This window comes from Salvia miltiorrhiza, chromosome 2, assembly GCF_028751815.1.
Source record: "Salvia miltiorrhiza cultivar Shanhuang (shh) chromosome 2, IMPLAD_Smil_shh, whole genome shotgun sequence".
Classification (NCBI taxonomy): domain Eukaryota; kingdom Viridiplantae; phylum Streptophyta; class Magnoliopsida; order Lamiales; family Lamiaceae; genus Salvia; species Salvia miltiorrhiza.
The window spans coordinates 45,821,901-45,842,937 of record NC_080388.1 but is presented as its reverse complement, the minus strand read 5'-3'; the positions used below and the strand labels follow the sequence as shown (position 1 = coordinate 45,842,937).

Genomic DNA, 21,037 nt, shown 5'->3' with positions numbered 1-21,037 from the left:
ATCCTAGTATTCCCACGTCCCATCTCTATCCCACTTGGTACGTGCTAGTATAAAGCAAAACAGCAGATATTTCATTTCAAAATTGCAACCAATAATAGAGATAAATGAAATGATAATTTTCACAAGAATTGTTTTTTAAAGGGAGGTTGAGAAAGAGGGTGATTGTGGAGCTTCAGAACTCAGCACTCAAAGAGAGAGAGAGAGAGTCACATGCACCACGTTTCTCTCTGATCACGACTTTTATATAGTTGACCCTTTTAATTCTCTCCTGCTTTAGATTGTGACTTTCATGGTTCTTCTCCTGCTTCTTGCCTTGTCAATCAATCACTCCTTTCTTTTTTCCATCTTTTATGTGCTGTGCTAGCTCTAGAGAGAGACAGAGAGAGAGAGTTGCTCTGTGGAAGCTACTAGACTGCCTTATCTCTTGTACCACTTATTTATATGCATATTTAATATCCCACATTTTCTTTAACTGTAATTGGCTCAAGAGCTCAAAACCCAATTCCTTTTTGTTTCTCTTTTGCTCCTATTTCAGTTTCTTGGCCTTTCTGCTTGCTTTATGGCTCACAAGATCATCAATTATTGCTGTTTTTTCTATTCATTAATCTTGTTTTTAAGTGATCACTATGCAGCAATGTAGGGCACCATCTTTTCTTGAATTGTGAGATTATTTAGCTGGATGGCTAAAATTTGCTCTTTTGTAAGTAATCTCAACATAAACTCAATTCTCTTTCTTAAATATATTTCTTTCCTCCTTAACATTTCTTCCTTTCTTTCCATTTTGACATGTTAAAAGGCAGCATCATATTCATCTGTAAGTTTTTCTTGTTTAATTGAGTTCCCTTTTGTTTTATTCACTAATGGGAGGCCACAAGATTTTGCATTTGACAATAATGTTTTGCTGCATAGTTTTTCCAATTCAATCATTAAATGAAGAGGGGACCATTCTCTTGGAATTCAAGAAATCTATCACTGATCCTTACCTTAATCTCCAAAACTGGAATCCTATGGATTCCAATTCTTGCAACTGGACAGGCATAACATGTAGCTCCAAATTTAAGGTTGTCTCTGTGAATCTTAGTGGCTTCAACTTGTCTGGAAATTTACCTTCCACCATTTGTAAAATCTTGAAGTTTTAGACCTCTGCACTAACAGGCTCCATTGTGAATTCCCATCTCAACTCTGCAACATCACATCCCTCACGGAGATGTATCTGTGTGAGAATGACATGTTTGGAGAAATCCCAAATGAGATTGGCAATCTTGTCTCCCTTGAGGAGCTTGTGATATATCTAACAGGCGAAATCCCGTCGTCTATTGGGCATTTGAAGAGGCTGAGGATGATCAGGGCTGGGAGGAAGGCCCTCTCCCTGTTGAGATTAGTGAGTGTGAATGTTAGGATTGGGTGAGAATAAGGTAGAGGGCCCTTTCCCTTCTCAGCTGCAAAAACTCACCACTGTCATTCTTTGGAATAATCTTTTTACGGGTGAGATTCCTCCTGATTTAGGTAATTTCACTAGTTTGGAGTTGCTAGCAATGAATGGGAATCTCTTTACAGGCTCCCTCCCTAGAGAAATAGGGAAACTGTCTACCTTTATACTAATCAGCTGAACAGCTGCTGTATCTCTTTGACAAGGAAACATTCCTATTGAGGTTGGGCAGCTGCAGCAGTTGAGGAGGCTTGATGTCTCCATAAACAACTTATTCCTTTCGAGTTTCAAGACCTCCCTTTCCTTAAGGACATTCAAAAGCAACATTGGTGTGATCCCTCCTCTTCTTGGATACAAAAGCAACATCTCAATCATTACCTCCACTTCACACGTTGAATTTCCTTAGCCTCGGATCCAACCAGTTGCTCACTCCAAGTCTTTCTGTCGAGTATACGAAGCTTCAAAAGCTCTCAGCACTCGAGCTCTACCAAAACCGATACCTCAGGAAGTTGGAAAGTTTAGGAACATAGAGAGGCTTCAATTTCATTGCCCACATTCCTCCTGAGATAGGGAATCTCGCTGCATTCAACGTCGAATTCTGCTGTCTCATTGAAGCACAAGTTCGCAAAATATATCATATTTGCATAAACACCAATCTAACCAGAGCCGATGCTCATTCTCTATAATCTTCTTAGCCATATAATCAAATTTATGTCAAGCAACACAAATGATTTACAATAGCCATTTTACTTTAAAGTGAATCAAACCTGTAATAATTACATCCATTATGGTTTCAAGTCATTCGGTCAAGAAAACAGTGTAGACAGTAATCTTTATCAGATATTTTAAGCTAGTACAAGTGTCACACCAAGTTGCAAGGATTACAGCTACATTTGTGTGTTTGATATATAAATTGAGATAAAGGGTGATAAATAAAAGTTAGATAAATAAAACCTACATAACTAATACAGGGGGAGGAGATATTAAATTTCCCAGTAGAATAGTGATATAAGAGCGGACCTATTGCTTAATGCGGGCCTTCTTGTTAATCAATATTGCTATCAAACGCTTAGATAAAACATGATTATTTATCTATCTTGCTTTATCTAGGGCTATCAAAGATAGAGAGAGAGACCTCCAAAAGATATAAATTGCCATATTTTAATGATCAAATATGATGCTGAGCTGAAGAAGATGACAAGTGTATAATATACTAATATATGACGGAGTGAAAGATGAAACGTAGAATGACATAATCCAAGGAGATTAGAGATAAGACACTGGAGACATCAGAACTCTCCCTAAGAATCGATTTTGGAGAAGAAGCACTTATTTCTGTTTTTTCACAAGAAGCAGCTACCGTATATTCAAGCTCTAATTCTTCAGCAATAATTTTTCTTGTTGGGAAGCAATTTTCTTCTTTCTAGGTAATCCAACTTTGTAAATTCTAGGGGTTAAGTAAACAATGCTATGCAACAACGGAATAGAAGATCTGATAACAAATTACCACCCACACAAAAATAATGTAAAAAACAGCAAAATGAAGTAATATGAAACAAGGAAGCTGCATTGCCCAACTTGAAACATGAAGCTGTTGGATAAAAACTTTTAAGGTTTATTTTCTGGAAGATGCAATATCAATTGTTATAGCATCATAGATTTGTCCAAAGTTATTCAGGTAAAGATTATGTAGAGGTAAAAGGAGAACAGCACTAAAGCCATCTGCGGAGTAGAAAAAACAAAGCAACAGATGAATGATCCGCTGAAGGCAATATAAGACAACATTCTTTGTAAGAAAAACTTTAGTCATTTCTGCAAGTAGACACATTACAAAATATTATTCTCCTAAATTCTGAATTCAACTCTTTTCCATCAATTAGCCAAAACTGATAATGTTACCGAGATTCTAATTAAAAAATGCTCAAATGCTAAATGAAAATTTAAAGAAATGAAGTAGGCAGCCATCCTTTTTCACTGGCACGCTTTTGCAACAGAGAAATTTCTTTGGCAATCAAATAAAAAAGGATCACATAGAACAGCTAGGACTGAAATGAATATCAGGTAATGAAACTATCAAGTAACACATCTGTACAAAGATAAACCATTCAATGAAACTTTAAGGCTATCCCTTCATCTGTCTAAAGCAACACAAAACAAATTGCATTTTGCATGATATAAATAAGGAGGTGATTGGTATGGTGGAATGGAGGTGGGAATGGAATGGTGATTCCTACCTCCATTCCATTCCTATGCTTGGTATAGTTTTATTTTAGGAATCACCATTCTTAAGGGAATCACCATTCCTTTACATATAGGAATCATCATTCCTTCCCTCCAACATGGTATTACCCATTCCATTCCATTTCTAATTCCACCTAAATTTAGGTTTTGACAAAATTACTCTTATATATTTTGCACCCTCATCCCCAGCCCCCTCTCCCCCCCCCCCCCCCAAAAAAAATATATTTTTTTATTTTTTTTTTATTTTTCTCGCCACCCCACCCCCCACCCCCAATTTTTTTTTTATTTTTTTATTTTTCTCGCCACCACCACACCCCACCCACCCCTCCCTCCCCTCCAATTTTTTTCTCCCCACCCCACCTGCCACCCCCCCACCCCCAACATTTCATTTTTTTTTTCTCGCCACCCCTCCCAACCCACCCAAAAAAAAAAAATTAACCTTTTTTTAGTTTTTCTCGCCACACCCCACCCCCAAAAATTTTATTTTATTTTTTTAAAATTTTTCTCCCCCCACCCCCACCCCCAATTTTTTATTTATTTATTTTACTCGCCACCCCCACCCCACCCCACCCCACCCATCCATCCTTCATGATGCAGAAATGCGGCAAAGATACATGCCCCATTGGTATTGCAACTCAAGAAGATCCAATTCTTAGGAAATTTGGTATAAAATCATAATAAATTTCTAAATTTTAGTTTTTCCCACAATCTTTCATTCTTGTTTCAAAATTCATGATAAATCATTTTTTTTGGAATTTCCCACGATGACATATTTCGATAAAAAATTTAAATAACGTGGCAATACAATGTAATTACATGAAAATTATGTGACATGACAATCGAATTGCCCCCTGCGTTTTAACGGTGATTGATCCCATTAGAGCAGCGCTTGGGGCGGCCTTTAAAACGTGGAGGCATTTTGCTTTAGTTTTGAAACGTTGAGGTAGGTAAACAACGTCAACCCTGACGTTAGGGTGTTAAAGGTGACAGGGGTGTCAACGTTGAGGGGGAAAGTGGTACTTAACCCTTAAATATGCCACATCATTCAAGTTCGGCGCCACGTCATTTAAAAAATTCGCCGAAAAATCACACTATGGAAAATTTCAAAAAAAGTGATTTATTATGTATTTTGAAACAAGAATGAAAGTTTGTGGGAAAAAGCAAAATTTGAAAATTTATTAATGTTCTAAACCAAATTTACCCTAAAAAAATTGGGAGGTACGGGGGGAGGGGGAGGGGGGTTAGTGGGAGGTGGGTGGGGGTGGCGAGATTTTTTTTAGAAAATAAAAAAATAAATTGAGGGGGGGGGGGAGGTGTGGGGGTGGTGAGTAAAATAAACAAAAATTTGGGGGACGGGGGTTGGGGGTGGGTAGGGGTGACGAGAAAAATTAAAAAAAAAAAAAAAGATAGGGGGTAGGGTGGGGGGTGGGGTTGTGGGTGGCAAGAAAAAATTAATTTTTTTTTCGGGTGCATGTTTCTGTGTAGTAGTAATATGCATGAAAAATAAGTCAGTTTTTTTTAAAAAAAATTGATTAATATTCTTTTTTTTTTCTTTTCGATTTTACCCCAGTGCATATTTTGGATTGTCCCTACAAATATAACACAAAATAGAGGTGGAAGAGAGATGCAAAATAATGCCAATTTGATAAATTATGATGTAAATGTTAATTTAGCAAAACAAAATAATTCCATTCCATTCCTAAAATTTATTTTTAGATACCAATCATAGGAATGGAATCAAACAAGGAATTACAATTCCATTCCTTTTGTATTCCTTGTGCATACCAAGCAAAGGAATCACCAAGGTTTGTCATTCCTTTCCTCCCTTCATTCCATTCCTACCTCCATTCCATTCCACCATCATTCCATTCCATCATACCAATCACCTCCTAAGAGAGTAATCATAAAAGACTCTGATTTAATGCTTACATCATGGAAACCAAATAAACCCATTGAATGGTTAGACACAGCAGTAGATAAGATCACACGCAAGCACAAACAAAACATATGCTGATATAACTTTAGGTAAAAGTGAGTGTTTGTCGAATGAAATGGACAGTGAGCAAAAATCTAAAACACAGAAGAAAAGAAAAGAAGCACAACTTACATTATTTGTTAGTTGCGCCTTCAGTCGAAGCTCATTCTGCAATATGTAGGTGCATCCGCGTGCATAATTATTAGAAATTGCGAGTTAGGTAAGAGAGACTATTAGAACATGCTATTCTTCATCAAAGCACTAAGACACAAAATATCAGTGACAGCATTAGTTGGTTAGCTCCAGATAGTGCTGCAAGCAAGGTAAGTCTTATGCAATTGTGATTTTAGTTTCATATATGTTATGTAAATATTTGATTTAAAATGTAAACTTCGTATTTGTTTAAATATCAACATTTTAAAATTTTCACTCTCTCATCCTTTTTAGAATAAATATTTTTTAATTTTTTAACTTCTTTTTACTTTTCATAATATCAAATATTTTAATTGTTTGTTACTATTTTGTACTCCATTTGTCCCAATAGTAGTGTCTCATAACTTTTCGACACGGAAATTAAGAAATGTGTAAAACTTGATTTAAATGGCAATTTTAAAAATATTTTTAATATGAAGGTTATGAATTAAATGATACATTCACAATCTCACTATCTCTCACTTACATTCTCACATCTAATTAAAATATTTAACCTCACTAACTCATAAAAGGTTTATTTACAATTCTATAATCTACAAAAAAAATATTTTCTTTTTCTTTAATTTTTTATTTATTTGTTTTATTTCTTTCTAAAATTATGGATCCCACTTAATTATAATATATTTAATATGCATATCAAATTAAAGATCACTATAAGAATTTTAATTTGATATACTATTTTTTTGTAAAAATTTTTATTTGAAATATAAAAGTTATACTCTCTTCGTCCCTGAAATAAGTTCCTCTTTTTTCCTTTTTGGGACTTCCCCCAAATAACTTTCCATTTCTTACTTTTCACTTTTTTTACCACTCTCAATACTAATTATCACATTTTCACAACTTCCAATAATAATTATAACACTTTTTTCTCCATTATCAATACACTTTACAACTTTTCCTTAAACCCGTGCCGTCCCCAAAGAGGAATTTATTTCAGGGACGGAGGGAGTATATATTTAAAGATTAAATTTTTTAAGAAAATCTCTCTCCATCTCTCATCTTTTTTTGAATAAATCTATCTTTTAATTTTTTATCTTTAACTTATTTTTTTTGTCTTTACATAATATCAATTTTTATTATTGTGAATTTTTTTTATTTTTTTGTTTTTCAATATTCCAATAAAGTATATCTAATTAATTAAAGTAAACTTTTATTATAATTATAAATATGATATTGAGTTGATATCAATTTTATATAAATTTAGAAATATAAAAATATTTTCCGTGCATTGCACGGGGTGCAAATGCTAGTTATATTTATATATGAAGACGATGAAAGACATATATATCTTTTATTTTATTAATTAACTTTTTATTAATAATTAGATTTTATTCCATTCCATTATTTTGTTATTAGAAAACATCTTTTGCAGTGCCGGCAGTGTCTATGAGCAGTGAGCACAAAACATGGCGTTGATAAAGACAGGTTCTATATACCTACGATACTGGTTGTTTATCGGTTTTTATCAACATTTTTTTTTTCCAGACTCCGACGAAATCGGTAATTTGTATAAATAGAAATTGGTTAAAAATCGATTTATATTAGGATCTTTTTGTACCGCTCGATCCAAAATACACCAAACCAAATCAAAAGAGAAACAATTACATGGATGATACACGATATATTCTTATGATAGATGCTACTCTTTTCACAGACACACACACACAGTCACTCACTAGTAACACATTAACATACACAAACGCACAAACACACACCATTTTTTCTTATTTAAGTAGCATGATATGTATATATATAAACATATACTAGCTAGTTGGTATGAATTAAAAGAAGTGGCGGTGCTTCTTTCCCTCAGCCCTCTCCTCCTCTTCTTTAGCTTCTTTCTTCTCATAGAAAGCATAACCGCCGCCTCCCACCGCCGCCGCCGCCGCTATCTCCTCCTCTATTTTATGCCTGTGTTCGTTCTGTGGATCCTTCTTCGCCTCGCGCTTCTCATACTTATATAATTATTATACCACCAACAAAAAATATTATTTGTCTATAAACTTTTTTTTTTTTTTTGAAAAAATTTGTCTATAAACTTAAGCTGATGAGATAATTATAACATTTAACAATATTCATATTTAGTAATATAATGTATATGATGACTTACTAAGGCAATACCGGTGGCGGCCATGGCCTCTATCTCGGCGAGGTGCTCTTTGCGCTTGTGCTGCTTCTCTTCTTTCTCAAATTTCTCATACCCATTGTTCTGATCAACGACGGCGTAGCTTTCGGTCTTCGTGTACTGCTCGGGGCCGTCGATGGTATAGGCGGTTTCCGAGTACGTCGCCGCCTCGACGGGCTCCTCCTCCTCCATGTGGCGGTGGTGGTGGTGGCGGTGCTTCTCCTCGGCCATATTATAGATTGAAATTCAAGGTAAAATTATAATATGAGTTACTAGTAGGTATATATATATGCTATGTAGTAGTGCACTTGTTATTTTTTGTGATGTGATTTGGGTTACTTAAAGTGGCATTTATGTAGGAAAGATGTTTGAGGGTATGTGGACTCGCATATCTTACTGCTAGATGAGGCATTAACTGGCCATTTAATTAACAGTTGAGATTTTGCTATATTTTTTCTATCTACCCGAGATAGCAACTGGACCCTAATTAGAAGTCCTTATTCTAGGAAAGTCAACGAGGCATTGCTCTAGCGGCAAAGCGAAGGCACTCAAAGATCTTTTTTTGTGAAAAGTTTTAGGTTCAATTTCGCCTGCGTGCGGTGATATTTTTCCACTTTATATGGTGATGTATTGTTATTGTATTATATTGTTTGGTGTTGAAGTCCCACACGTTTTGAGTTTAATCCCGCTGCGTGTTTTCACTTTACGTGGTGATGTCTTATTGTTGTATTATATTATTTGGTCCCACACGTTTTGAGTTCAATCCCGCCTGCGTCCGATGATGTTTTTCTATTTTATGTGTTGATGTATTGTTGATGTATTGTTGTTGTATTATATTGTTTGGTGTTGAGGTTCCATACGCAAAGCGTTTCTCACCTGCATGCGGTGATGTTTTCCCACTTTATATGGTGATGTATTGTTGTTGATGTGATATTTTTCCATTGTTGAGTGGTGTTGAGGTCCCGCCTACGTGCGAATTGTATTCAAATAGCTCTTGTAACTTGAAAAAAAAATAAGTTAAGATCTAATAGAATTCTCGATTCATCTTGGCAAAAATTAATTGAACAACGAACGCAATAACTTTACACATCAGTGTAGTATTCTCAATTCTTATTTTAAATTACGGTTTTCACTATAATCAACCATATATATATACTCCCTCCGTCCGTCAAAATTATGTAAAATTGCTTGGGCACAAGATTTAATAAAATTGGTGATAATTTTGATATAATGGAGAAATGGTCCCACCACTTTATGAGATGTGTGGTTGAAATTGAATTTGGGATGAGCTTTTTGTAAATAAAGAGTGTTAGTAAGGATAAAATATTAAAGAATACGATGGGACTATTGCCTTAAAAAGAAATTGACATAATTTTGGCGGACGCCCGATATAGTAATTTTTATATAATATTGACGGAGGGAGGGAGGGAGTATAATTTTATGATATAATATGGAATATATCTCATATCTAAAAAAGTAAACATAGTATTATGTTAGTATAATAATAGAGTACGTACCGCGCTTAGCTAACTATTAGGTTGTATATATTGCAGTAATTTGTAACCGTAACATCTCCTTAAATGGATACGGTAATTAATGGAGTATTAAAATCAATCCCTTCGCTAAATGGATATTGTCTAGTTAGAGTGTATAGGGCACATAAATAGTTTATCAAAGAGGTGTGCAGGGGTGTAACTGAATTGAGCTAGCTCGCGAGCTACTCGGAATTGACTAAAAAATTATTTGAAATTGATTCGGTATAAGTCGAGTCGAGCCTGAGTTCGAGTTTCATCATACTCGACTCATTAGGATCGCAAGTCTAATCGAGCTTTAAAAAAAATACGATTTCATCCCTATACTATATAGCTTAATTACTAATATATCTTATAATATATACAATTTGTTGAAGTATGTATGAGACAAGATTAAATGAGCTCGAGCTCGATTAAGATTCAATAATCAAGCCGAATCGAGTTGAGCTCACCGAATATGCAATCGAGTCAAGCTCGAGCTAAAAAATCTCAAACTCGAACGAGTCAAGCTCGAACTCGAGCTTGATACATATAGATCGAGTTTGAGCTCGAGCTTGTCAATACTCGACTCAGCTCATTTACACTCCTACGCGTGCGACGTATACATAGCTCTAGTCTTTAGATACACACATATGGTCGATCGGCACCACCAACAAGTAAGCTATGGCTGCCTATTATACCATCACTTTTCTATACTTATTTATTAAACCAATTAAGACTAATTAACTTGAATGTGTACAGTGACTGGCCAAACACATTGACATTACATGTAGAGCGAGCAAGGTAGAGACCATATAATTTAATTTCCCACAAAATTTCCAAAAAATTATTTAAGTTGAAAGTAAACACACAAGAGGGATTTAGCAAGAAAAACTTAATGTGCAATAAGTATTACCGATTAATTATCATGTCAATTTTTGTATACTTCAAGAATTGGGCATGTTGGTATACTTTCGTGTTAGCATGCATTATTGTATATATAGGTGCATTAATACAATTGTAAGTTATTGATTCAACTTATTGAAGCACGCAGCAGCCGATCTGTTTTCATCAATATTTTATTATTATCATGAACACCACCGTCACTAATATTATATTATCTTAAACCATACAATAATATTTAATTCAAAAAATGTTTATGTAGAGATATAAACATCCAAGTTAAAAAACAATTAAAAAATCTTCCGTTGCCGGGACTTGAACCCGGGTCTCTCGGGTGAGAGCCGAGTATCCTAACCAACTAGACTACAACGGAATTGTTGTTATACTCATATGTTTTCTCTGTTAACAATGTGAGAAATGACATTTGCAATTACATAATGATATTCCATTTCACGTCTTGGTCTATATGACATGTTATCGCTAGTTTTTTAAGAATATAAGATGTACATCAATTTTAGTTATTGATTTGGGCAAAAATATCACATTCATTATATCCCCAAAGTCATGTACCTTCATTTGAACAATACTTTTAGATTATTCGATTAGAAATTCCAAATTATATAATCCAGCTTCCATCACATGAATATCTTAGGGGGCATGTTGGTGTTTGATTTAGTGGCTGAACAATCACACATTTAGGTGATTAGGTGCGAGTCGAGTTATCAATTACGAGATCAATCATGCAAACTAAACACTTGATTAAAGTGGATTATTTTATCAATCATGTTTTCACTCAAACCAAACGTGATAAGATGGATTGATAAAACATAGAATTGAATATATGAAGGATAAGATATATAGTAAAAAAAAAAGTGCAAAATTAATCAATCCTTCAAATTAAGTGATAGATTAGTTTTGATAATTTTTACCAATCCATCATATAACTCAAAAGTAAACTCCCCTTTAATTTTGTTTCGTGATTCACCTTCGAAATTGGTCGATGACACACGAGTATAAAATAAATAAAGTACTAAATTAAAGTTAAACCAATTTTGAGTAGACGATCTTGTAAACAAAAGTGAGATCAGCTTGCTTATTTTCCTTGCCTTATAAGCATCTCTTATTTTTGTCATAAATTAGCCTAACCTTAGTATCTTCAAAGCAAGGTCTTTCATTTGGTGCATGTTTTAATTAATATCAGAATGTTAGACAGCCACGACCTTGTTGTTGCAGAAGTGCTTCTTTCAAATATACTAGTGCACTCGCCCGTGCGATGCACGGCGAACATAACTTTGCATCAAAATTAAACGATGTAGTGTGTGTATCGGCTAAACGATTAGGAGTTAATGTCTAAAACCGAAGGTCTTGGGTTCAAGTCCCCTGTGGCGCAGCCTTTAAAATTCTTTATTTAATCATTTTAATTTATAAATAAAAAATAAAAAATTAAATGATGCATCAAATAAATAAAAAAATAAATATTAAATATAGTTAGAATATAAGTAAATATAAATTATTTTTTCTTAAAAAATAAAATAATCTACATCAATTACTCAGTAAAGATCCTTAATTTTATTTTATAATTTTCAAAAGTATCATAACTTTGTTTTCTTCCCTAAAATTATAGAATAAACACATCATTCAAATTAAAAGAAACGAAGAAATAATTTTAAAAAAAAAGTATTCACATCACAATATATATTTTTAAGACATGAGTTAATCATGCATAAAATTATTTTTTCTAAGTTAGCTCATTACCTATGTCATCTTATTAGAAAAGCTTCAATTGATCAGTAGGAAAATAAATTATATTATTAGAATTTTTTTAAATACTAATAAAGAATTGAATAATTATTTAATGCCAAAAAACAAATCCCAATAAAAATGAAATATTTCATTTTGCTTGAGCTTTCTCCTTCAAACATACTTATTTAAATACATTTCTAAAATCATTTTTTTTTATAAAAATGTATAATTTCAAAGTTTATAAAATTTTATTGTTTATAATTTTGAACATGGTATATAAACATATATTTATAATTATTTGTAAACTATTTAAATTATCTTATAATAGCAATTGACATCACACATTATTATTATATAGTAATTAAATACCTTCATTCACAATCATAAAAAAAAAACAACCATTTTTGGAATTCTATTTTTCATATAATCCCAGCTTGACATAAATATGACCGTGTGGTAAAATAGATATAACGTCAGTTGGATGGAAACAACGTCGTTTCAGGGTATTAGACAATTAAAAACCACCCAAAAATTATTTTCATTTTCTCCTAATCCTTATATCTAATCAAATTTGTTGTAGCAAAAAGAGTTTCTATCTATTACTTTGATTTCTTGGATTACTTCTTGTCATTTTCTCTCATCATCTTCATTCATCTCACTTTCTCTCAATTTAATACTTCGATTCTTAATTTATTTAGTTAGATGCTAATTTTAAACGTAAATGACATTGTTTTAATATGCCCAAATTAACATTGTATTAGTAATCGGCAAATATGGTACGTAGGATTTCATATATATAGTATTTCAGCACAAAATTTAACTAAAAAATAAGTGAGTATGCAAAATAAAATATATATATATATATATAATAATTGGATAATTTTAATATATATTTAAAAATTAATGTGCAAAGGCCACCAAATTTATATACAGTAGGAAATCAAAGAAAAAAAATAAACGTTTGTTTAGTCTTAAAGAGATGTGATATTTTCCACAAAAGAATTAAAGGTATCTTTATGTTATGCTTAATAAAATAATCCAACATATAAATATAATGTTTCAATGATATTTATTTTTTTTTATCAAAAGAGAAGAGAGTAGAAACAAAATTTTGTAGTAGAGAAGGAGAGAGAAAAAATAACGACAACCTTAAAACAACCACCATGTAAACAAGAAAAGACAAAAAATATGAAAAATTGATTAAAAAAAAAAAGAGGGGAGGAGATAGAAAAAATAAATATCTTAAAATTTTAAAGTATAATAATTTATTTGTTTTAAATTCATATTTGATAATTTTTATATCAAATTAAAGATCTTGCATTTATCTTTAATTTAAGATATATATATTGTAATTTTTTTTAAATAAAATTTGATTTTTAAAAAAACCACAAAAATATGAAAAAGAGAATATGAGAGAGAGAGAGAGAGTATATAGAAAAGTGAAAGAAACGTGTGATGAAAGAGGAGAGAGAAAATATATGGGATTTGTTGAGTATTGTTGAGTTTTGTAAATACCCTTAAAATAATTTTTTAATTGTTTTTTCCCACAAACTGTGTTTTCATATAATAAAGGGAAAATTGCACCTAAATACACAAATTTTGCCGAAAATCCATTTTTGACGCGATTCCAGGATTTTACATTTTAATACACCAATTTAAGAAGTTGTTCAATTTTGACACAATTTTGAATTCCGGCGACGTGTAGAGAGAGAGAGAGAGAGTGGGGTGTGAGAGAGAGAGGGTGGGTTGGAGTGTGTGTGTGTGTGTGATGTGGTGATGACGTGGCGATTCCGGCTGCCACATCAATATCCCGGTCGCCGGAATTCAAAATTGTGTCAAAATTGAACAACTTCTTAAATTGGTGTATTAAAATGTAAAATCCTGGAATCGCGTCAAAAATGATTTTCGGCAAAGTTTGTGTATTTAGGTGCAATTTTTCCTATAATAAATAGATAAGTTTGAGGCACGCAAAATTAATTGCTTCGGCACATAATCACATGACTCGAATAATGCAAAATCGTCATTTTTAACAGATTTTGGGAAGATAATCTTTGCTTATACGTTGAGTGTGCATGGTTCAGCCTTCAAATCCAAAATAGACATTTGCATTTACACTAATTTTACAACAATCTCGGAACCATTGATGACATGTTGCCATTTCTAGCTTGTTTGCTCATACGACGTAAGCAAGTTCAGCATTTTTCTTGCCACTGTGGTGTATATAATATGCTTAGTTTTAGCTAAGTGTCGGACGCAGAGAAGAAGAAGCTGCTCAGCTCAAGGCAAAGAGGTAATTACAAGTTAATTTATGATGTTATTATCTCAGCATGTTTGTTAACTATGTATCCCTTTCGACTTAGATATATAGAATCAATGAGTTATGTGTTCGTGGTGTTGTACATGCAGGAGCAGTTTCTTGTTTTGGTTCGTGTACAGGAACAGATATGGGTATGTTGCCTTAATTATTTTTTTCTTTTTGATATGTATAAATTCTAAACTCATGGGTCATATAAAATATTTGGTAATCATTTCTGGAAACAAAGTTAAAATGAACAAAACAAGTGAACAACGAAACAAATCTTGAGCAATTTTCGTGCATGAATTATGAAAACCACAATTGTAAGAGATCTGCATTTGCTTAATTGGTTCAGGCATGATCTTGAGTAGTTTCAATTGGGGGAAGAGAGAGATAGTCGCCGGAGACAGGGGCATTGCCGCCGGAGAAGGAAGCATCGGCCAGAGATGGAAGCTTCTGAGTGGGGAAAAGAAATGGGAAGGTTTATTAGACCCTTTAGACAACGATCTGCGTCGCTACATACTTCATTATGGAACGATGGCCGAGGTGACCTACGACGCTTTCATATCCGAGGAGGCATCGAGATACGCAGGGAGCTGCAGATATGCAAAGAAAGACCTCTTCACTAAGGTCGGGATAGATAATGGCAATCCATTCAAGTATCGGGTCACAAAATACTTGTATGCAACGTCGTCTACTCCAGTAGCCGGTGCCTTGTTCATCACGTCGTGGTCCAGAGAGTCATGGACCAGGGAGTCAAACTGGATGGGGTACGTGGCCGTAGCCACGGACCAAGGCAAGTCGGCCATAGGCCGTAGGGACATCCTGATTGCGTGGCGTGGGACGGTTCAAAATCTTGAATGGGTGAATGATTTGGAGTTCAATTTGACTACTGCACATGAAATCTTTGGAGGCAGTGATGAACCGAAGGTGCATTTCGGCTGGCATTCCGTCTACACTTGCGCAGATCCAAAATCACCATTCAACAAGACCAGTGCAAGGCATCAGGTAATATAGATTTCTTTCTAGCATGTAAAAAATAAATAAAATTATTTTCTTGGAAGTTATAAGCAGTTTTTGATGTGTTTAAGGTTCTTGGTGAGGTGAGGAGATTGGCTGAACTGTACAAGAATGAGGAGATCAGCATAACTATCACAGGTCACAGTTTAGGGGGAGCAGTCTCTACCTTAAACGCAGTTGACATTGTTGTCAACGGCTACAACAAGCCGCGGGACATGCCCGACAAGGCTTGTCTGGTCACGGCCTTTGTGTTTGCCAGCCCTCGCGTTGGGGACAACAGCTTCCATGCATTCGTTACAAATTTGGACAATCTGCATATCCTGCGGGTAAAGAATGCACGGGATATAGTCCCAATGTACCCGTTCATGGGCTACAGTGAGGTCGGCCAAGAGTTAGCCATCGACACTGACCAGTCGAACTACTTGAGGCAAGGGAACTTAATCATATGGCACAACTTGGAGGCTTACCTGCATGGGGTTGCGGGGACACAGGGGAGTAGGGGGGGATTCAAGCTGGAAATTAAACACGATATCATGCTCGTCAACAAGTTTATCAAAGGGTTGAAGGATGAGTATCGTGCCCCAGTTTCTTGGTGGTGTGAGAAGAACAAAGGGATGGTGCAGCAGGCAGATGGATCCTGGGTGCTGATGGATCATGAGCATCATGATTTCTGAACGTATATAATAACTTGTATAAAAATGAGAAGACTTCTTTCATAATCAATCATCTGATAAAATTCAATTCACAAGAATATGAAATTCATTTTCTTGACACATATTTGAGCAACAAAAACAAACAAGTTGCATGATTTAAAATCTGTCTGGTTTGGTTGATATGCTAAATAGAAGAATCAATAATCATAGCCACATTACAAGTTACAACACTTTCTGCCATTTCCCTTTATAACCTTCTGCAATTGTTATCAGATCACGTTAAATCCTGGTAGATGAGAAAAATTCAAGTGTGAGCAGTCAGTTTGGGTGTAACTGCAGTTTATATATACTTTCTGAAGGAATTATATATGTATAGACATCTTGGCTCACCACAAACTGGCACTACTGTTTAACTTCTAGCGAAGCTTCTATGCGTTCAACAAGCTTGTCTTTGCCCATTGCACCTTCCTAAAAATAAAAAATGTAATTAAGAAATTTAAGAAATCATTACCAATGCCACAAGAAGAAATCAGCAAATTAATCATCGTGGAGCTTAAAGGTTCACATTTCTAACAAATTTCTAACACTGGCTGCAAAGCATTGAGTAATTATTAATCCGGAATAGAAAACTATTTTGCAGTAGTTTCATCATATGACATCCTGATACCAAAAAAAAAAAAAAAAAGACATCCTGATATAGTGACAAAACCTATTTTTCATCTTAATGCTTAATTAATCAAACTAAAAAGTGTCAAGCCTATATAGTGAGAAAGCCTGCAAATGTATTCATGGGGCCTAACTTGCATTTCTCTATCGATAAAAAATGTTAAAATAATATAATAAGTTACTAGTTACCGTCCGTCTGCCTATATATATACATACATACATACATATATGTGTCCTTGGATGCACTAAAATAGGTTCATTTAAGCAGATCAGAGAAATATTGAAAAGACTTTCTCCTCAGATGATGTTTTAATTCAGGTATAATATGTACCATTTTCCAGCTGAATCACATAGTAATAGGATTTCAAATAACAGATATCACAACTAAACAAGTTTGGTTTATAAGATTCTCATTCCAGAACCCATAATCTCATCTCATATAGGCCTTCTTCTATATATACCACCAAAAGGAATTATACTTGGTGTTTGGTGTGCCCTAACTGTTGTATAATCTACACTTGGACAAGTGAAACATTTGCTCAAAGTAATCATCCATTCCTCTTCTCTGGCTAAGCACAAAACTATAAACAAGAAGTAAGAAATCTAATCAGCATCAAATAATGCAACGAAACATAATTACTTACAAAGCGATCGAATGGTTCTCCATCCTTAAACAAAATGAAAGTTGGCAATGCTTCTATTTTGTATTTGTTTGCAATGCTGGGATACTTCTCCGTGTCAATTTTAACAATCTGGATCTTATCATTCATTGAAGTACCAACTTGATCAAGAATGGGAACCATAAATTGGCAAGGACCACACCTTGAGAAGGTAAAAGGAAAACGTAATTGTATTAAGGCCTCACCAACTGAAGTGTGTAAATGCAGCATCGAGGAACTAAACTTTAGAATCTAGTTGGAAGGGGGGGAGGCACTGAAGGGGGAAATGTTCATTGAGCTATGAAAACATCAATTATATGCTTATTATACAATCCAGGAGTAAATCAGCACCATACAGCTTGGATAAAGATATATATAGAGATGAAAGTGGACAAATGTAAGAGGCATTACCAAGTAGCATAGAAGTCAACCAAAACTGGCTTATCAGAATTTTCCAACAACTCCTCAAATGAAGTGAATGACTGCTTCTTTGATGCAACCTTACAGAACAAAATGCAAAGTATAGATTATGAAGTCAGATAGTCTAGTAACAGTGCACAAGCAACAGAAATTTCAGAAGAAGAATTTCCAGTAATAAGGACACTCAAAACTCAAAATATAAACTTTGATTCAGTTATCCATTTCAGACTTTCTCTTCACATTTTTCCTATACCACCCTTTTTGTTTTTCCAAGTAACAGCCTTTAGGGGGGAAGAGAAAGAAAAACAGCCAAGGGGACTAGAAGTATAGAATGACATGAGGAAGAGAATTTGCCCAAAAAAACCTCACCCCCCACAAAAAACAAAATGCCATTTCCATTTTTGTTTCTTTCTTTGAATTTATGTAAGCTAATGCTATAGAAGCCCTTTGTTTGAGGCATAGAAGAGACACATGAGCTTCAGCAAAACTGTATTTACCTCAAAGGATATATTCATCAAGATTCATATAGAGTAGTATCATGCACACAAACAAGTCAATATGGTGCACGTATGTATGCACGTATTCTGAGCTCAATATGTAGGGAACTATATCTCCATCAAATTAGACATTTGATGCTATATTTCCTAAGAATTGAAGATAAAGCTCAGCATTTAAATGCTCAACAGTCGAAACTCCATATCTTCCAAAAAGCCTTCTTTCAGTATGCTTAAATTAAAAGAACTCATATAATATTCACGTTCAATTCTGTAACCAAACCAAGTAAAATCAGAATCTTGAACAAATTCACGTGCAACTTAGAAACTCTGCATCAATTTCTTGCTTGCCAAGATTCAAATAATTCGACTAAAAACGGTAAGCAAGTATCACAAATAATCCAAACATCAATGCGAATTCTGAGCAGCGACGAAAAAACACTAGAAACGATTCCACAGCGGCTGTACAAAATTGCATCATAATCTAACAACAATTCAAACGGAGATCAACCTCGAAATAGAATGAAAGTTCCAACTAACTATTTTGGTTTCTGCACACAAACGCACACACAATAACGCATACAAACACACAAATAAACGTAATTACCGGCGCAAGCGTTGGATGGCGGGGCTTAGATTTCAGGCAACGGTTTGAAAACTGGGAAATACGGAGCTCACTGGAAAACTGGAGAGAGGAGAAGTGAGCGAGCTTGGAATTGTTAAGCGGCGACGTTTCACCGACGATAGGAATTGCCGCCGTTGTGGAAATCGCCATTTTTATGCGCTTTGTTGTGTTGCTTTGTAACAGAAGAGAATGGGAATAAACAATGAAGAAGGCAAAGAGATTTGGAAACTTAAACAATGCTAATTATAATTAAAATAAAACAAAAAATATAAAAAATGGCATGTGAAATGGCGTGTTGGAGTTGGATGAAACTAATGATGATGAAGCAAAACCTATTTTGGTTGAGAACGCAATACAATTAAATATTCATTCATAAATATAAAACCTGATTTTTTTTAACAAAGTTGAATATATTTAGACAAAAGTTGATGAATATGCAACTTCATCAAAAAAGGACCGTTATGAGGTTAAATATATAAGTTCGGGAATTTATTAGAATGAAAAATATGCATAAAAAAAATATACTATATTTTATATTTATTTGTACGCAAATTATTGGGTGCGACCGTCGCACAGGTGTGCGACGGGTCGACCCGGCTCCAAACCCGCCCTCATGACCCGGAACCCTGACCCGCGTGGATTTGACTCATACTCCTAATTATTACATTTGTTTATAATAATTGTTACTTTTAATAAACATAATATATATATTTGTTCATATAAATGTATATTGATATGTAATGCCCCGCTCTTTTAAATATATACTCCCTCCGTCCCGTTAATCATGGCTCAAAACTTTTCGGCACGGGTATTTAGGAGAGTAAAATTAAGAGGTAAAGTGTGTATCTGCCACTGTTCTCTCCCCCCCTAACCTCCTTCCACAGTCGGCTCCCTCCCCTAATCTTCTTCCACAGTCCGACCGGCGAAAACCACCGCGCCGCCGCCGGAGCTCTATATCACCAAATCTACTGACACCACCCTTCGTCTCATCTCCCTCCTCTAATTCCCGCTGACAAAAATTAAAAATTCTTCCATAGCAGAAACCAAACAAAAATTAAAAATTCTTCCCAAAATTGAAGAAATTGTAGAAACCAAATCGAAGAAATCGAAGAAACCAAACAAATTTTTCAGAAACCAAATCGAAATTAATTCCAAACAAGTTTCAAAATTAAATCCCCAAATCGGAGCCCTATATTCCCAAATCCACGGCCTCCTCTCGAATCCACAACTCCACAAATCGGAGCCCTAGAGGAGGGCGGCGCGCTGGAGGAAGGTGAAGATGGACGGCGAACGTGGACGACGTGGAAGGATGGAGGCGACGGGCGGTGGTGGTTGAAGAGAGAAGGGAGGCAGGCGGTGACTGAAGGGAGGCAGGCGGTGACTGGTAGGGGGGGGGGGAGAGAGAGAGAAAGAGAGAGAGAGAGAACCGGGTGGTGTGGGGCGCGAGGGCGGTGGTGGCGGTGGAGGCGACGGGCGGTGGTGTTTGAAGAGAGAAGGGAGGCAGCGGCGACTGGTAGGGGGGGAGGAGAGAGAGAGAGAGTAGAGTTATGATTTATTTAAGGGTAATTAGGGAGTATTTTAATGCTTAATCCACCCCTTATTTTTTCCCAAAAAGGAAACGAGCCAAGTAGCTTGGGACGGCCCAAAAAGGAATACGAGCCATGAATAATGGGACGGAGGGAGTATTAGATTAAACATGTGCATTAGTTATAAAATTCTTTTAATTATTTATTGTGACTATTTTATTCAGATAATATTATTTCAGCAAAAGTCTGTATAAGAGATACAGAGCTGCGATTTAATATTCAATCATGAATCAAACCAATAATTAAATTATTGGTTTAGCTACACATTGAAACTTTGCATTACCAGTTGATTGATTCAATAGTATTAGAAATTTTAGATTTATAACCGATTTCATAAATCGTGTTATTTAAATCGAATTGTTAGAATTATAACTTGAGCGTATATGAATAATAATTTTATTATTACACGTTATGTGTGTTTAGTATTAAGTCGTGAATTAATTCCGACTTTCACGTATTAAATCTCAAGATTGAGGAT

At 34.8% G+C, this 21,037-nt stretch overlaps 3 protein-coding genes, 1 long non-coding RNA gene and 1 other non-coding gene across 7 annotated transcripts; 2 read left to right on the top strand and 3 right to left on the bottom strand.

The window, feature by feature from the left end:
- LOC131011688 (uncharacterized) lies at positions 1-3,737 on the top strand. The gene is made up of 2 exons (XR_009097075.1): positions 1-700; positions 797-3,737. It is a non-coding gene; the product is annotated as an uncharacterized LOC131011688 (long non-coding RNA).
- Positions 3,738-7,378: 3,641 nt separating this feature from the next.
- On the bottom strand, positions 7,379-8,665 carry LOC131011687 (abscisic stress-ripening protein 5-like). The gene is made up of 2 exons (XM_057939476.1): positions 7,969-8,665; positions 7,379-7,813 (listed from the first exon to the last, which is right to left on the bottom strand). Exons 1-2 carry the CDS (start codon positions 8,212-8,214, stop codon positions 7,640-7,642), a joined length of 420 nt encoding a protein of 139 aa, XP_057795459.1. The 5' UTR covers positions 8,215-8,665; the 3' UTR covers positions 7,379-7,639.
- A 2,032-nt stretch (positions 8,666-10,697) lies between these two features.
- Positions 10,698-10,770, bottom strand: TRNAE-CUC (transfer RNA glutamic acid (anticodon CUC)). Its single transcript has one exon. It is a non-coding gene; the product is annotated as a tRNA-Glu (tRNA).
- A 3,482-nt stretch (positions 10,771-14,252) lies between these two features.
- LOC131011684 (phospholipase A1-II 1-like) lies at positions 14,253-16,395 on the top strand. 3 transcript variants are annotated; one of them, XM_057939472.1, is made up of 4 exons: positions 14,254-14,430; positions 14,547-14,588; positions 14,792-15,444; positions 15,528-16,395. In XM_057939472.1, exons 2-4 carry the CDS (start codon positions 14,585-14,587, stop codon positions 16,128-16,130), a joined length of 1,260 nt encoding a protein of 419 aa, XP_057795455.1. In that variant the 5' UTR covers positions 14,254-14,430; positions 14,547-14,584; the 3' UTR covers positions 16,131-16,395. The 3 variants fall into 3 exon arrangements, with proteins under 3 accessions (XP_057795457.1, XP_057795455.1, XP_057795456.1); XM_057939474.1 differs by lacking the exon at positions 14,547-14,588 and having other exon boundaries at positions 14,253-14,430; XM_057939473.1 differs by lacking the exon at positions 14,254-14,430 and having other exon boundaries at positions 14,441-14,588.
- On the bottom strand, positions 16,168-19,417 carry LOC131011685 (uncharacterized). The gene is made up of 5 exons (XM_057939475.1): positions 18,956-19,417; positions 17,846-17,934; positions 17,420-17,597; positions 16,500-16,577; positions 16,168-16,395 (listed from the first exon to the last, which is right to left on the bottom strand). The coding sequence occupies exons 1-4, from the start codon at positions 19,121-19,123 to the stop codon at positions 16,512-16,514; spliced, it is 501 nt and encodes a 166-aa protein (XP_057795458.1). The 5' UTR covers positions 19,124-19,417; the 3' UTR covers positions 16,168-16,395; positions 16,500-16,511.
- Between the last annotated feature and the right edge of the window lie 1,620 nt (positions 19,418-21,037).

Bases quoted from the DNA above. Each gene is read 5' to 3' on its own strand.
- LOC131011687 (XM_057939476.1), bottom strand. From the start codon at position 8,214: ATGGCCGAGGAGAAGCACCGCCACCACCACCACCGCCACATGGAGGAG. The intron at 7,814-7,968 runs GTAAGTCATCAT...TAATTATATAAG, and splicing joins CCGCCACCGGTATTGCCTTA to TATGAGAAGCGCGAGGCGAA.
- LOC131011684 (XM_057939472.1), top strand. The intron at 15,445-15,527 runs GTAATATAGATT...GATGTGTTTAAG, and splicing joins AGACCAGTGCAAGGCATCAG to GTTCTTGGTGAGGTGAGGAG.
- LOC131011685 (XM_057939475.1), bottom strand. From the start codon at position 19,123: ATGGCGATTTCCACAACGGCGGCAATTCCTATCGTCGGTGAAACGTCG. The intron at 17,598-17,845 runs GTAATGCCTCTT...TACCTTCTCAAG, and splicing joins GTTGACTTCTATGCTACTTG to GTGTGGTCCTTGCCAATTTA. The intron at 16,578-17,419 runs GTAAGTAATTAT...TTTTATTTTTAG, and splicing joins GAGAACCATTCGATCGCTTT to GAAGGTGCAATGGGCAAAGA.